The 13,136-nt window shown below is 42.9% G+C and overlaps 1 protein-coding gene across 2 annotated transcripts in view; it reads right to left on the bottom strand.

Annotated features, from left to right (window-relative positions):
- The window catches only part of LAMA3 (laminin subunit alpha 3), a 241,526-nt gene that overhangs the window by 113,163 nt on the left and 115,227 nt on the right, over window positions 1-13,136 (bottom strand). For both annotated transcript variants that reach the window (XM_089895011.1, XM_022586836.3), the window contains exons 22-25: window positions 13,037-13,134; window positions 12,382-12,535; window positions 4,058-4,218; window positions 789-897 (exon numbers count right to left, since the gene is read on the bottom strand). In XM_089895011.1, the coding sequence (XP_089751137.1) occupies window positions 789-897; window positions 4,058-4,218; window positions 12,382-12,535; window positions 13,037-13,134 (522 nt within the window). The remainder of the gene's footprint in view (window positions 1-788; window positions 898-4,057; window positions 4,219-12,381; window positions 12,536-13,036; window positions 13,135-13,136) is intronic.

Raw genomic sequence — 13,136 nt, 5'->3', positions numbered from 1 at the left:
CTATTAAAAGGGTATTTAATCTGCCAAAGCTGGCATTTTAACTCTTAATAGTATATATCTGGGTTTCCCTGGTGGCACAGTGGTTGAGGGTCCGCCTGCCGATGAAGGGGACACGGGTTCGTGCCCCGGTCCAGGAAGATACCACATGCCGCGGAGCGGCTGGGCCCGTGAGCCATGGCCGCTGAGCCTGTGCGTCCGGAGCCTGTGCTCCGCAATGGGAGAGGCCACAACAGTGAGAGGCCCGCGTACCGCAAAAAAAAAAAAAAAAAAAAAAAAAAAAGTATATATCTAATTAATTGAAAATACTCTTCTTGGAATTGAGTAACAATGGTCTGGAAAAAAATACCAGGTGATTACAACCTTGAAAATTCTGAAGAAATCTGCCAAGAAGCTAATAGACATAATAAAATAGTAAAGTGGAAAGAAATAAGCAGTAATTAATGGCATTTCTATACACCAGCAATAATAATAAACTAGGAAATATAACAACAAAAGATAGTTCATTCATAAGAGTAACAACAAATACAAATTAATGAAATGGCGTTTTGTGAAATGTGTTCAAATTTGATGACTAAACTTTATTGGATGCTATAGAAAAGGCTCCAACAAATGAAGAGGCAAAACAGATTTCTAGATGGGAAAATAAACATCATAACACTGGCAATTCTCTGCAGGTTAACTTTATAGATGTAACACAAACCCAACCAAAACTTTAATAAGCTTTTAAAAATATATATGGTTACCAATAAAAATACTTCTAAAATTCAGCGGTCAAAACAGAAGCATACCAGAAGGAATCGGGCCATCCGTGCTTTGAGCCAAACATCTGCATCTTCTAACAGCTCGTACACAGCAAGGCGACTCCTGCCGTCGGTCACAGCGCTCCGGCAGAGGACGCTACAAGAGGAAACAGTTTTCTTAACCTTACTCCCCTGGTCTCCCTCACTTTATGCCCTGTGGGGTTGCTGATTGCGCTTCAGTTTCTCCTGTTGTTAACCAGGTCACTGACAATGAATTTCCCTGGAGGTGGAGTTTAGGAGGGATGCAGCCCATGATCAGTAGGGGAAAAAGAACCTTCCCACTGTGCTCTGAGTTGCACCTCTCAGGGCTGACGGCCTTGCGCACCTTCTCCACCCAGCTTTTTTTTGTGTGTGTGTGGTACGCGGGCCTCTCACTGTTGTGGCCTCTCCCGTTGCGGGGCACAGGCTCCGGACGCGGAGGCTCAGCGGCCATGGCTCACGGGCCCAGCCGCTCCGCGGCATGTGGGATCTTCCTGGACCGGGGCATGAACCCGTATCCCCTGCATCGGCAGGCGGACTCTCAACCACTGCGCCACCAGGGAAGCCCTCCACCCAGCTTTATAATACTTGGTTTGTCATCTGGAGAAAGAGCCCCAGGGCCAGTAATGTCTAAGACACAGCCTTCTTGGAAATTTACCAATATCATTGGTACTGTTGGAGATTAAAGTTGCCTACTGAACTCACAATGACCATCTCATGCCGCGTCAGTAATGAGGCTGAAAAGCCCCGAGTTTGCCTTTAGAAGCTCAGTCTGTTCCTCCTGATGCTCCTTCCTCATTCTACCAGTGGTGCTCCTTCCCTCCACGGCATCAGAGGACATACAGAGCTCAGGAATATTTAAAGTAAGATTTTGAACTAAAGAATACAGCCTCGTAGTAAAACCCATAAAGGAAGTATTATGTGAGGAATGCTTCGACTTCATCGTCTAAAGTAGCAACTTTTCGGTCTATAAATATAATTTGGAACTAGAGACATACGAAAAGAAAACGACCATCTCTGCAAAACGTTTGAAATAATTAATGCAATACTTTTGAGGTGAGAATTAAAATGAGATAGTGTATAAAGAGCCATGGTTTGTGGCATACATTAGAAACTCAATAAATAGCTGTTTTCTTTTCCCTTTTGTGCATGTGTGTGGGTGTGAATACATGTGTCAATTAAAATGCATTTCTATTGGATTCAACCATAACTCTGGGAGTTAAATATATCAAGTGATTATATTAAGTGACTCCCTTAGATTGAGTTTTATCCTCTATTCAATTCTTACTAAGAGTAGACTAACAGTAATAACTGGATTGATTGAATCATTAGTGATCACCTCTCTTATGGAGGGCAGATCAGATTTATCAGAGTTATCACAGCACTATTTTGGAAAGTGGTGTTCCTACGAGCACCACTACTTTTCTGTTGGGATATTGTTTTATAACAACATAGTTAGACCTCACTTGAGAAATGCTGGGAAAGGTTCAAACCTCAGCAGGAGAAGCTGCCATATTGAAAGGGTCTGTCAGTTGAAATAGCTTTTTATGGGTCAAATATTTTCCAATTGCATCGTATTTTTGGACTCTATTACTTGCAGCCTGGTCATTTTCACTTATCCACATGACATGCAAAGTAGAGAAAAAGGAAATATTTTAGACAAGTGAAAAGATACCATGGGACTTCCCTAGGAGTGGTTAAACACAATAATAGTAATTCCTAGTCTAATGCAGTATTGTCTTGGAAATCTAATGACTGAGAACTTTGGTGTTGTCGCCACGTCCAAAGCCTAAATGATCTGCAGAATATCATGTACTTCTCTCCTTAAAACACCATTCAGACAAAGGTCCTGAAACAATGCTTATGGCTCGCGGAGCCCTGGAAGGGTGTTCTTTCTTTCTTTAGTTTTGAAATCACTCCTCTGCTTGGCATAGATAGTCTCAGCCTCTTCTGAGATAGTCAAGAGTCATGGAGGTCATTAAGAATGTTTCCTCCTGTTTGCTGGGCCATCTCCACTTTGTACACTGTGGAGCAGGGATCAAGCCCTGATCTGCAAGGTGGAAGGGGTCAGAGAGCTGAACTGGAGGGTGGGCTTGGGTGGATGGGGTATGGAGAAGCCATGCCCTAGGCGCTGTGGCCAACAGTCTCCAGGACTCAGGGGGCGAGTGTACATCCCAGTGGTGGCTGATGTCACCTATAGATGAAACTGGTATTTTCAGAAAATGACAGAACATTCTAGGGAACTTTTCTGGGCCATCTGGTGTTCCTATTAAAAATGCATATATAATTACATTCTTTGTTTCTTTTTTTAAGCATCACCCCAGAGAAAAGGGAAGATTAGATTTTTTAAGGTTTTGAAAAGAAACTTTCACAGTTTATTTTGTAGGGTTGCCAAGAGTGTGATATTAATTTAATAACCGTTTCATCAAGTCTCATAAAATTTTCCATTCTAAGCTACCAAAAGTAACATTTTTCATAAGTTCTTTAATTTGCAAAACAGGGAAAATGTCCAACTACCTCAAGTCATCTTGGGTTTGACAAAAAACACATAAACATAGAGGTTATAAAATGTTCAAGGTCTTGGCCAAGAACTGGGAGGGTTCACTGTAGTTATCACCCCCCTGCTCTCTCAGGAGCCTCTGCCTTCCAGTGCCATTTATTCTACAATTAATTTCATGGGAAACATCCCTTGCACTGATTCTTTAATTAAAGTATACTCTGAACATTTGCATACATCTTTAAACATTATGCAAAGAAAACAATTTTTAATAAACCTTTGTCAGCGCTCTAGGAAGAGATGAACTTTGTCAGGGTGAATCTGAGATTCCTTTGTTAAATTATTTTTCACCTGACGATCAACATTAATGATCCCCAGTTCTGAAGGGCGTGTTGTGAAGGCAGGAGTAGTGGAGAATGTGCCAGGCACCCATGTACTCTACACGGTGTTTGAGGGAAGAGCCCTGAGTTCACTGCCCCCCCATAGGGTGACACAGAGTAAAGCAAAAAGGTTGTGCTGCTTCATGTGAATCTGAGACAAAATGGTAAGTAGAACATACAGCTTTTCAAGAAAGTGCAAGCTTTTCAAGGTACTGCCTACGGAGAAGCCTTCTGAAACCACGCTGGGGAAGATGCTGGGTCTCACAACTACCCCCCTGCTGGTTTTCAAGCTCAGCCTCCAAAAGGAAACAACTTTCCAAGTTAGATAAAAACTAAAGTTCCCACAGCTGACCTCCTGCCTGTCCAGTTACAGAGGGCTCGCCCTGTAACAGGATGGTTACCTGTATTTGCAGCTGTAGATGTTCACCCGGCCTGCCAGGTCAGCCCCGGGGCCCTGCACGAGCACGTCGGCCTCAGACAGCTGGTCTGCTTCCGTGGCATACTCGACCACGACCACGTAGTGGCCGACCCTCGGGACCCGCAGCCGCAGGTGCAGCTCCACCTGTCGGAGAGCCCAAGTGGACAGATGTGAGATGTGCTGGATGCGTTTCCATAGGCAACGGTGAAACTGGGGCTGAGCAGACCCCAGGAAGAGTTTTATATGTCATCAAACTAAGAAATGTGGTCTTGTAGGTAGGGATGCCCAATAAACTACAGGACGCTCTGTTAAGTTTGAAATGCAGATAAGTAACACATAATTATAGTTGAACTGCAATTCAAATTTATTGGGGCATCTGGTATTTTTATTGTCTAAATCTGGCGACCCTACTTATAGGGGCCTCTACTCCTTCTACCCATATATTTGTCTTGTTTCCCAAGGCCAAAGATACTCCAAAACTTGAAGTAAAAAGGAATTTCCAATGGGAGATGAAAGGAATGAAAGTATGCCTCGAAGCTCTTTAACTGTTCTTTGATTAAAAAAGAGACTTTTATGAATGCAAATAATGACTTGTATGAATGCAAATAATGTAAAGTGCTACACACACCTCTCTCCTGAGATGATGACTAATGAGAGCTTGGTTTTCATACTTCCAAACCGTTTTCTACATCTGAAAATGCACAATGCACACATATGTACTTTTTTTTCTAAAGAAAATCTGTAGGCAAACATGGATGCTTTCGTACCATCACAGCAGAGCTGAGTAGTTGCGACAGGGTCCATATGGGCCGCAAAACTGAAAATACTTACTACCTGGCCCTCTACAGATAAAGCACACCCACCCCTGACACTGCCTAGTGGTTGGGAGCATGCAGTCTGGAATCACTGTGCCTCCAGCTGTGTGACCTTGAGCAAGTTACTTAACATCTGTATGCCTCAGTATCCCCCTGGGTAAAAATGAGGATAACGTGGTGCCCACCTCTGAAGATTATGAGGATTAAGTGAGTTAATATGTGAAGAGCTCTTAAAACTGTATCTGCATGTTGTAAGCACTATATAAACGATGATTACAACTCTGGTCCTTGCTTTTTGCCACGACTTTTTTTTTACTCAGTAGTATTTAGTGTGTGTATACCAGTACATACAGATAAACTTCATTTTTCTAATGGCTCCCTACCATTCCACAGTATGAATGTAAAATCATTTATTTAACTAATCCCCTATTGACAGACACTTAGGTTGCCTCTAATTTTTCCTAAAACATATAAGGCTATATGATCATCTAGCTATATCTATATATCTATGTGTATATCTGAATCTATATTTATATCTTTATGCTAGTATTTCTGTAAGATTCCTGGAAGTGGAATTAGAATTGCTGGATCAAAGTGTATGTGCATATTTAATGCCTGAGCCAATATTAGAACTACACTCCTTAGCCGTTTAACCCACTTCGGCCCGTAAGCGCAGGCCCAGCCAAGCTTCACCACGCTTAATTAAAATCCTCTTGTCCCTTGCCTTCAGGAAATTCACATGTACTGTTCCTTCTGTACAGCTCTGAAGCCCACAGCTGCCATTTTCCACAGTGATTTTTCTATCACTTAAATAATAGAAAGACTTCCCTCAGGGAGAAAATGTGGATTATCCACACCACTTCTCCACTCTGTGTCTTACAGTGAAATATGCCGCTGCCATTGGTCCGTGTGGGGAGGTCATTGCCAGCATCTCTCCCCTGGGCACCTCCAAACCAGGGCTTGTCTGTCTTCACCCCACCATGGAACACACACAGGCCAATGAGGAGCCTTCTCCCAGGAGTTATCATTGGCTGCCAGTTCTATCATAGCACTCTATTCTCTATTATAAATTTCTATTACTCTTCCTACTCTGAGTCCTTTGGGTTGATTTTTGGAAGACTTGTTGGAAGGGTTTTGAATGTATTTTTGATGGTAATAATGGGTTCTGACAAGTCAGACAAAAGATGTAAATGATGGAAAACAGAAACCCTACTGTCGCTGTTTGTTATCAGTTATTATCTTTGAAAAAGCGAACTTTAACGAAACCAGTGTCACTCTGGAGGGATCTTTCCCATTTTATGGCACAAAACTGTCTTCACCTAGTTATCGGTGTTTCAGGGTAAAGACATTAAAGGTGGGTGTATCAAATCTGTTGCTTACACAAAGCTAAGAGGGATAACTAGCCTGCCTGATGTCGAAGTAAGGATTCAAAATGATTTGGTCAACACAGACTTACTAAACACCTACTCTATGTCTGCCCACCAGCAAAGTGATGGACATGCAATGGTAAACAAGACAGATCTGGTCTCTGCCCTCAGACAGGCTTTAATCAAATAATTAGATAACTGGACAAATGCAATGTGAAATTACATGTATGACAAATGCTCTGAAGAAGGGCTAAGAGGGGTGCCTGAGCTAGTCAGGAAGGTGAGGGGGGAGGCGAAGACTTCCCTGAAGAAGCAACAACCCAGCTGAGTGCTGAAGGACGAGGAACAGACAGCCAGACCAAGAGGGGAGGGAAAAGCATTCAGGCATAGGGAACAGCCTACAACATAAAGGGTAGCCTATAATGTACGTCCAAGTGACTGAAGGTTGGCCACAGTGACAAGGAACAGAGAGCAAGAGGAGGTATGATAAAATTGGGAGGTAAAAGGGGCAACCTTAGAGGACATTACAAATTTTTGTCTCTCTCCTACGAGCAATAAGATGTTATTGTAACGTTCCCACTGTGTATGTGTGAGCGTGGGGTGAGAAAGTCAGTGACGATTAGATACTTCTGTCGAAATGAGCATGCTGACTGCAGTATGGAGAATGAGCTGGGAGATGCAATAAGCAGAAGCTGATGTGGGTGAGCTAACGGGGAGGTTACGACAGAGATCCTTATGAAAGACGGCGGGGTACTGGGCAAGAAAGACAGATGGAGAGAAGTGGAGATTATTTTTAAACGTTTGGGGAGTACACTCAGGAATGGGTTGGCTTTGGTGGGGGAGAGAATGGAAGAAGTCATGCATGACCCTGAGAAACCTGGTTTGTGCATTTAGATGGATGGGGGTGCCATTTACTTAGGTAGGGAACATTAAAACGGAATTTGAGATCCCTCTGAGATATCTAAGAGGTGGTGTCAAGAAGGAAGTCGGTCGTGCTGCTCTGCGTATAAAAGGGGAGGTGTGACTGGACATACCAATTTGGGAGTCATCTGTGTAGAGTTGGTACCTAACATGACAGACACGGAGGAGACTGCTTAGGGAGAGACTACAGTGTAAAAAGACAAGGGCTAAGGGGACTTCCCTGGTGGTCCAGTGGTTGAGAATCCATCTTGCAATGCAGAGGATGCCGGTCCAATTCCTGGTTGGGGAACTAAGATCCCACATGCCGCGGGGCAACTAAGCCCATGCGCCACAACTAGAGAACCCGTGTGCCGCGACTACAGAGCCCCCATGCAGCAATTACAGAGCCCATGTGCCGCAACTAAGACCCGATGCAGCCAAATAAATAAACAAAACAAAACAAAAAAAAGACAAGGGCCAAGACTGAGTCTCAACAAATTCTAACATTTAATGGCTAGACAGACGAGGATAAGCCCGCAAATGATATTTTGAGGAGGCGGCCGGAGAGGCAGGAAGAAACCCAGACTACTCTTAAATTCTGGAAAACAAGGCAAGAGAGTGGTTTTGTTTGTTTGTTTTTGGCTGCATCGGGTCTTAGTTGTGGCATACAGGCTCTCTAGTTGCAGCATGCGGGCTCTCTAGTTGCTTGCCCCGCAGCACATGGGATCTTCGTTCCCCGATCAGGGATTGAACCGGCGTCCCCTGCAGTTCAAGATGGATTCTCAGCCACTGGACCACCAGGGAAGTCCCGAGAGTGTTTTTAAATGGAAGGAGTATTCAACAAGTACTGAAAGCTGCTGAGAAGTTAAACAGATGAATAGATGAAGACTGAAAACTATCCATGGGATTTAGCAACAAGTGTATCACTGGAAACCTTGGCCAAAACAAAAAAGAAAAAAATTAATGGAGTGGGAGGTGAAAGCCAGAGTGGTGTGATTTGAGGTGTGAGTGGAAGGTAAACAATTAGAAATCATGAGTCTAGACAATTCTTGGTTTTGAAGGGGTGAAGAGTTATGGAGCAGTGGCTGAAGGATTGTGGGAGGGGGAAGGAGGGTTTTAATCAAAATAGGATAGAATTTAGCATTTTTTAAATGTAGGGTGACTTCCAGTTCAGATGGCTCAGGAATTCACATTTGCTGTACCCCATCTGCTCCAACACACAGCAACCATGGATAAAATGTTTTAATAGAAAAACAAAAATTATGTTTGAGATTAAAAGTAGACAGATAATGGAACATAAGTAAAAGAAAAACTTCAAATAGCGTGGTTCTCTTGTGCTTCAGGTCTGGAAGCAGGCTGTTGGGGTCAGCAGTTCAGCATATGCAGAGTAAGGAGAATTAAAAATGCTTCATATGAGACAGTGGTCAGATCCAGGCTCATTTTTTGAAGCCAAAGGATGAGGGTTCCTTCAAATCATGAAAAGCTGGAAAAAACTGCTGAAAATCTGCCACCTGGGTTTCATCTTTATAAAAATCTGTGGAATTTGGGAACCGAAGATCAAAGATGAGGCCTCATGACCAAGAACTGAGTTAAGCACCCACTGGCTCAGTGTCTGAATCTGTACTACACCCAGTATCACAATAATAGAGGTTGGCACATCATAATGCCTCGCTCTGGGCTAAGGGTACAGAGGACCAGACAGATACTGCAAAACTACTAGGCTGAGATGGATGTGGAGAAAGACAGATAAAAAAGAATCTCTCATTCAAAGTAAGCCAATAAGCAAACAAAATAAGCCTCCACAACATAAAGAAATCTAACGTTAAGAAAGACAGGCAGGGCTTCCCTGGTGGCGCAGTGGTTGAGAGTCCGCCTGTCGAGGCTAGGGGACACGGGTTCGTGCCCCGGTCCGGGGAGATCCCACATGCCGCGGAGCGGCTGGGCCCGTGAGCCATGGCCGCTGAGCCTGCGCGTCCGGAGCCTGTGCTCCGCAACGGGAGAGGCCACAACAGTGAGAGGCCCGTGTACCACAAAAAAAAAAAAAAAAAAGAAAAGAAAAGAAAAAGAAAGACAGGCAACAATATCATCAACTGAAGATGAGTTCACTTCAGATGAAATGAACTTTATGAAACAGTCTGACAAAGGCTTTAAAATAAGTATACTGGTCCCTTATCTGGAACCCCCCAAATCTGAAAAGGAAATCCTGTTTTTGTAACTCATTTGATGGCAAAACCTAACCTAACCCTAACCAGGCAGCACTTGGTGGCAAAATCTGACCTGAACTGATATAAGTCCATGTATACAGTCTTCATCTATCTCCCTTGGTGTGCCTACTCATGCTTTTCATTGGAGAAATATTAACCTGTTTGATTACAAGGTGCTGTCCCGGACCCCACTATAGATGTTATGCATGTGTGTATCATTTAATCTTTTTAATATCTTAAAAATTCTGAAATCTGAAATATACCTTGCTCCAAGGGTGTTCAGATATTCAAAAAGATCAATAGAGTAACTCCTCTTTGAAAAGCAAATGAAGCTATGAAATAAAAATTGGCAGCGGAGAAACAAGAAAAAGTAAATATGAGAAAGAGCCGATGAGAAATTTTTTGAGACTAAAAGTACAAATTACATGGAATTGGTAGGCTGAATAAAATCTAGACTGGAGATAGTGAAACAGAGCATTCATGTATTCTAACAGAGTCATCCAGAAAGCATCACAAACAGCCAAAGAGATATAAAAATATGAAAGAGCAGTCTGGAGACAGATTGAGAGGCTCCAACATTCTTCCAGTCTGACTTTCAGAAAAGAAGATGTAAGGACAAGCAGCAAAGTAATATCTGTAGAGATACTAACTGATAATTTCCCAGGATGAAAGACATGACTTTTCATATTGAAAGTGCACTTTGAGTATTAAACTAATAAACAAAAATAAATCTGCATCTAAACATATCGTAATAAAACTTCAGAATATCACAAATAGAAGTCCATCTTAGAACTTATGGTTAAACATACTGGATTTAGCACACATATTTATTGATCCTCCCTCTCAGAAATCCACAAAAATAAGAGTAAATATTTTTTGAATCGTAAACCCACAAAGAAAAGAGAATTGAGAAGAGGAAAAGAACAGACCAGAGAATACAAAAGTTTGGAAGCTAGAAAGCAAATGGATGTTAACTAATTGAACAGACCAAAGAAAGTTGGAACCTGTGTGTGTGTGTGTGTGTGTGTGTGTGTGTGTGTGTGTGTGTAGGGTTGAGTTGGGGTCGGGGTTGGAAAAAAATCTAGGAAATCTCCCAAAACATAAAACTAGATAAAGAGATTGGAAAGGTGGATGAAAGATAAAGAAATAAATTATCAAAGAAATAACTCAAGAAAGTTTCCCAGAGAAGTTTCTAGGCTAAAAGGGTCTGCTGAGAGCCCAGCACACTGGCTGAAACTACCTATATCAAGGCACATCCTTATGAAATTTCAGAATACAAAAAAATAAAAAGATGATGCCAAAAGGTTTAGGAAAGGAAAGCAGGTTGCATCCAAAGAACTGGGAATCGGGTACCACAGGTGCTGGATTAGGCTACCTCTAGAAGAAGTGAGTCCACCATCAATTTAAGTATTCAACAGAGGATAAATGAATAAATATCTGACAAGGATAATGTAGGAAGAATTCTTTCACGGGAAGGGAAACAGATGATTCTTAAGACCTCTTCTAACTCCATCTGTCTCTGAGTTTTAGCACAGTGATCTATTAATGCTGTTCCTGTGATGGCAAAACATTCTGTAATCTGTGCTGTCCAACAGGGTGACGACTAGACATATATGATTATTGAGCACTTGAAATGTGATTAGTGCGACCATGGAACTGAATTTTTAGCTTTACTTAAGATTAATTAATTTAAATGTATATAGACACATGGGCTAGTGGCTACTGCATCAGACAGCACAAGTCTGTAAGCACTCAGATAAAACAGTAAAAGTGACCGTTAAATAAAACCGGACAGCCCAGGGCTTGGTTTTGTGCATCATGCAAATAGAATAGCTCAGTGTTGTGGCTCTGGGCTAAGTCAGAGGTAGGGACAGCTCCTGATAAATCATCAGCATCACTTCTTGGAGATCAGCCCTTCCCAGCTGTACCTCCCCGCTGTGTGGGGAACATACACACGCGCACGCACGCTCACGCGCGCACACACACACGTTTGTATATATGCGTAGGCAGGTATATGCATCTGTATACACACAGAGCATGGGTAGGGAGAGAGACAGTGGACTGAATATTAGAATGGAGAGGAAGTAAGATCGCTTCGTTTTTCTTTATGCATGTTGTTTTACTTTTTATCACAAGTATATATTTTTGTAAAATAAAAACTCAAAATAAAATGAAATGAAGACTAAATTTAAGAAATATCCTTAAAATCCTGTAACTTCTACCTTGAAAATGTTAGGAATGTAGTTTACAAAAAGGTACACATCTAAATGGTCAGTGAGAGTACCATATATATTTTCATTCCACAGATTTAATCCCCCAAATAAACATTTTCCTCAAGGGTACAAAACAGAGAACATTGTAGAAAGTAAGGAATGGAAATATTGTGGAGGAAGTTTTCTTTTCAGTGTCTTCGTTTTGAGGTAATGAGTTCTAATTGTTGATACACAATACTTCTAACTCAATCTTAAAACAGTGTAGTCTTAAATTGTTTTGAGGCTCAGAGAACTCCCAGAAGAAAAGTAATGCCAAGATCTGTACTAACCGGTCCTCTGAGCCATGAAGGAGGTCCCTTTGGGAGTAGCAGTTCCAGATTATGAGCTCAAGGAATTCAGCTGCTACAAATCACCTAGCCTGAGGTGATGAGCAGTCAGGGAGCATTGTATCCTTTTAGGGTAAGCTGTGTAATTTCTGGAAGCCTTGTAGAGAGATCTTGCCCTGAATCAGACAGAACAGGATGCCCCCTTATCAGCCCAGAGGATCAAAAGGAAAGGATTCTGTGGTCGTCCATGTTCCCCACCACATCTACTGCAGAATGTGCTCAGAGACTAGCCCTCTCATGGTTCAGTGGGCTGGACCACCCAGCCCCAGCCTGAATCAGAGAACTCAGCACACCTTTAATTAACACCACTGAGAAAGTTTTCCAGGCTCCCCTGAATGTGAGAAGCAATTGCAGCCAAGGGTTTTCAGCAGACGGACTGGGAAGTAATAATAGTTTTGACAGTAAAGAAAAGGTTGCCCCACCTCTCTCCCACTGAGGTCCGCCATGACTGGGTGTTCAGGGATGGGCTGCCTCACTGCCAAGGGTCTTGGCTCCCCGTCAAGCAGGAAGTGTCTGGCCTCAGAAGCCAGGGCACAGGGGAATCGGGTCACTGGCAAGTGCTGGTAAAGCAAGCAACTTCAACAACAACAATAAAATACGACAGTTACGACCGAGAACAGAACACAGAACATCACAGTGCATCCACGGGGCTCTTATCCTTTCCGCCTTTCATTCATTCACTCATCATTCTTCAACAAACTCTTACTAAGTGCTTACTACAAGAATCGGATGGTCCATTGTCATCTGCATGAGGAGTGGGAGAAGCAAAGGTCCACAAACCTAGATACCATTTTAAGCTCTTCCCCTCACCGGATGCATGACCCTGAGGGTATTACTTGGGCATGCGTCGCCACTTCCTCATGCGAGAGGGTGAGTCACTCTTAGGCACCAGAAACCGTGTGCAAAGTACTTTGTGAGTCTTACACGAAAGACAGTCACTGCCACACAGAAAAAACACAATTAAGGAATTAACCAGAGCACTCTGTTCAGTCGTGACCCTGAAGCCTATTGAGAATCCTTGCACCCAAGGTTCCTGAGTTAGAGGCCCCCGACAATGCACCTGCTGCCCATACTAACTTCTCTCGGGGCGGGCCTACATCGGCGCACGGCTCTGTGACCAGCAGCTGCAGCGAGAGAGCTTCATAGTAGTCCCTGGGGAGCAGTACCAGGTAGTCCT

Source organism: Delphinapterus leucas, chromosome 14 (assembly GCF_059928025.1).
Source record: "Delphinapterus leucas isolate spDelLeu-1000000601 "Yukka" chromosome 14, BTC_Dleu_Yukka2, whole genome shotgun sequence".
In the NCBI taxonomy this organism is placed as follows: Eukaryota; Metazoa; Chordata; class Mammalia; order Artiodactyla; family Monodontidae; genus Delphinapterus; species Delphinapterus leucas.
Note: the sequence above shows the minus strand (reverse complement) of the source record. Positions and strands in the feature narration are given on the sequence as shown.